The sequence below is a fragment of the Phytophthora parasitica genome, assembly GCF_000247585.1.
Source record: "Phytophthora parasitica INRA-310 unplaced genomic scaffold supercont2.26, whole genome shotgun sequence".
In the NCBI taxonomy this organism is placed as follows: domain Eukaryota; phylum Oomycota; class Peronosporomycetes; order Peronosporales; family Peronosporaceae; genus Phytophthora; species Phytophthora nicotianae.
Window position 1 is genome coordinate 94,296 of NW_008649012.1, and position 2,686 is coordinate 96,981.

The 2,686-nt window shown below is 48.0% G+C and overlaps 1 protein-coding gene across 1 annotated transcript; it reads right to left on the reverse strand.

Annotated features, from left to right (window-relative positions):
* Positions 1–1,482: 1,482 nt before the first annotated feature.
* On the reverse strand, positions 1,483–2,116 carry PPTG_11024 (hypothetical protein; the record flags this gene model as incomplete). The annotated part of the gene is made up of 2 exons (XM_008907271.1): positions 1,483–1,777; positions 1,854–2,116. The coding sequence occupies 2 exons, from the start codon at positions 2,114–2,116 to the stop codon at positions 1,483–1,485; spliced, it is 558 nt and encodes a 185-aa protein (XP_008905519.1).
* Positions 2,117–2,686: the final 570 nt, after the last annotated feature.

Below are 2,686 nucleotides of genomic sequence, written 5' to 3' on the forward strand. Positions count from 1 at the left end.
AGCAATAATTTCTCATTGTACACCTGGGGCGGGGGTTTCCACGCCTTTCCGGAAGATGTTGCGCTACCAGAAGGCACTACCGAGCAAGCATGGGTGTTTTGGTGCTGTGGAGACCCAGCAAGATCTCTGCCCCCATTTCGTAGACTGAAGAGCGTTGATCTAAGAGAAAAGAAACACAAAAAGCGGTTATCAGACCTTAAATTCCTTATGGGATTGGTTGAAGAACGCGCTTCAGCACTCAACATCGATACGAGGACACTTACTACAACAGAAGAGGCCGTGGAAGTTTTCCGACGATGTGAAGATGTCTTGGAGATGCCTGATGAGACTCCAAACGCTCGAAAGCGACGCAGTAATCAGTTGGTTTGGCAAACAGTGACTTCTATCATGCGTAAGAGATTAAAGAGCGTTGGTCATCGGTAATAGCAGCACTAACATTGCTCTACATCACCTTACTGGAGGTCTTGGTTGTCTTGGTTGCGAGGGATACCTTAATAAACTCGAAATCAACTGTGATATGATTGCTTGCCGATTATAACGTAACCACTCCAATACCTTATACGTACCCCTCAATGTAACCTCATTCGGCAAAACAGGATAATCGTCCGGTAAATTCCGGTTGTTTTTAACTCAAAAATAAATAAGGAGAGCGCGGGGACCCCAACAAGCGATATAGCTACCACACTTTCACGATTGATCGCTCTGTTGACTGTTTCAAGCATATGCTACTGTACCATTATTTTTGCACCGTGTTTTCTATTCGGCAGGTGCTCTAACCGAGGCTTGACCTCAGAACGCTACTTCTTTTTAGACCACCTATATATAAAATGCGGGGTAAGACGGTAAGACAAAAAGGGTTTTGATGTGGCTGTTCACAACGTTTTTTTTTGTCGTGCGACCGCCTAATGCAAGGACTGGGGGTAGGGAGAAAATTTTACCGGTATTACTGTCTTCCTACCGATATCAAAGACGGGAGCGTCGGCGTTACATCCTCCAACGTCAAATCTCTTAAATCTTGAGATGAAACTGCAATCTCTGGAATTTGTCTCCGTGTTGGAGGAGGGTTGTTTCCAAATCTCCTCGTACCCTCAAAGAAAGGCACGAAATCTCCCAAAAGTCTCCTTTTTTCATTGGTAGATATCAAACATTGTTTTATCGAAGATCTTTGTTGGAAAGGTCACTAAAACTACAAGTCAAGGGCCGTAAATCTTCTTTAGTGTTCGATGGAAGGTAGGCGTCAGGAAACTTTGATGCGCTGGCGCAAGAATGCCGTCCTCTCGACGTACCTCTCTCTTGTGCTCAACACTTTGGACGACTTGTCCTCACAACTCAATTTGCTTTGAAACCCAGCACCTCGCAATTACCAGACCTGCACATGCATTCCATTCCGCCAAGCATCCGTGACGCGATAAACGCTTTCGAACCACCTGATGGTTATATGGTCCTGCCACCAAGAAGGAACGAAAAGTCTGTCATCTTTTCCTATGGCGTCAGGTTGGTCAAGGCTCCTGCTGACTCGTCTACGAATCCAGACCTTACTTCGCCTGCAATATGGATGTGTTTGGCCGGGAATGTATGCCGAGCACGTGATGTTTCGTTCCCGCTATCGACTGGAAAGACATCAGCAGCCACAAACACCTCAAAAAGGCGCACGATATCCTCTGCAACCTCCTTCCTTTCTTTCGGAGAAGGCCGCTCCTTGGTCCGGATGTCCTCTTCATCATCCTTCGTTTTCAGTTTGTGGAACAGGCGAGCTTGCTTCAGACGCTTGTGGCAACTGGAGCAAGTGATGCTCGTCCGGAACTTATCCATCGGTACGACCGTCGCCCTTTTCCCTAAACGCTTCGACAAACCCTATGACTGGTCCCGTAGGATGGCCCTTGATTCCACCCCTTCGACTCCAGTCTCCGTAGGAAATACAGACTTGCTTGCTGGCATTGGGTACGAGGCGTTGCGCCAATGTATCCAACGCTTTCATCTTGGCGCGGTCTTGCGTGAAACGCCACTGCAAGAAGGCCTGCTTTGCACTGAGCGCGAGTAGGAAGCGCACATGCTTCCAAAAGAACAGGAGTCGGTCAAAGTAGGCGTCGTAACTAGCGGTCTTAAACGACGGCATCTCACGAGTCACTGCAGCATACCAGGGCTCCCGCCTTTTCAAATTTTTGTTGTAAAATCGGAAATCGTTCATCCGAGCCAAGTGCCTGTACTCGCGAGTAGAGATATTTACAACCCGCTCTTTTCGTTTGCCTCAGCGCTTTCGATGATGATGCTTTCCATGACAAGTTTTTTGTCGATATCTACGCGGAAAATGGCCGATCGAGACTGCTGTTACGAAAGAACGCATGCCGGGGTCGATACCGATGAGAAACTTTGACGAATAGTCGGGCCCAAGCTTGAACAACTTCTTGGCGACCGTGTCTGCTTCAGCGATCTCTTCCGGCATCTTCACTGTCTTTTTTTTCTTGGTTTCTTCTCGGTACCAGCGGTCCCGTCGTTCTTCTTACGCTTTTTCGTTGACACCTGCTTTTCTACCACGGCCACCGAAGTTGTAGTCACTGAGCGTATCAAAGTGACCGACGCCCCGTAGCCGTTGGTTTTGATCTCGTCCACGAATTTGCGAGTCCGCGTTTCGAACTGCTCCACGTCGAAGATCTTCCGGAGCACTTCACCTTTATTCTTCTGGAAA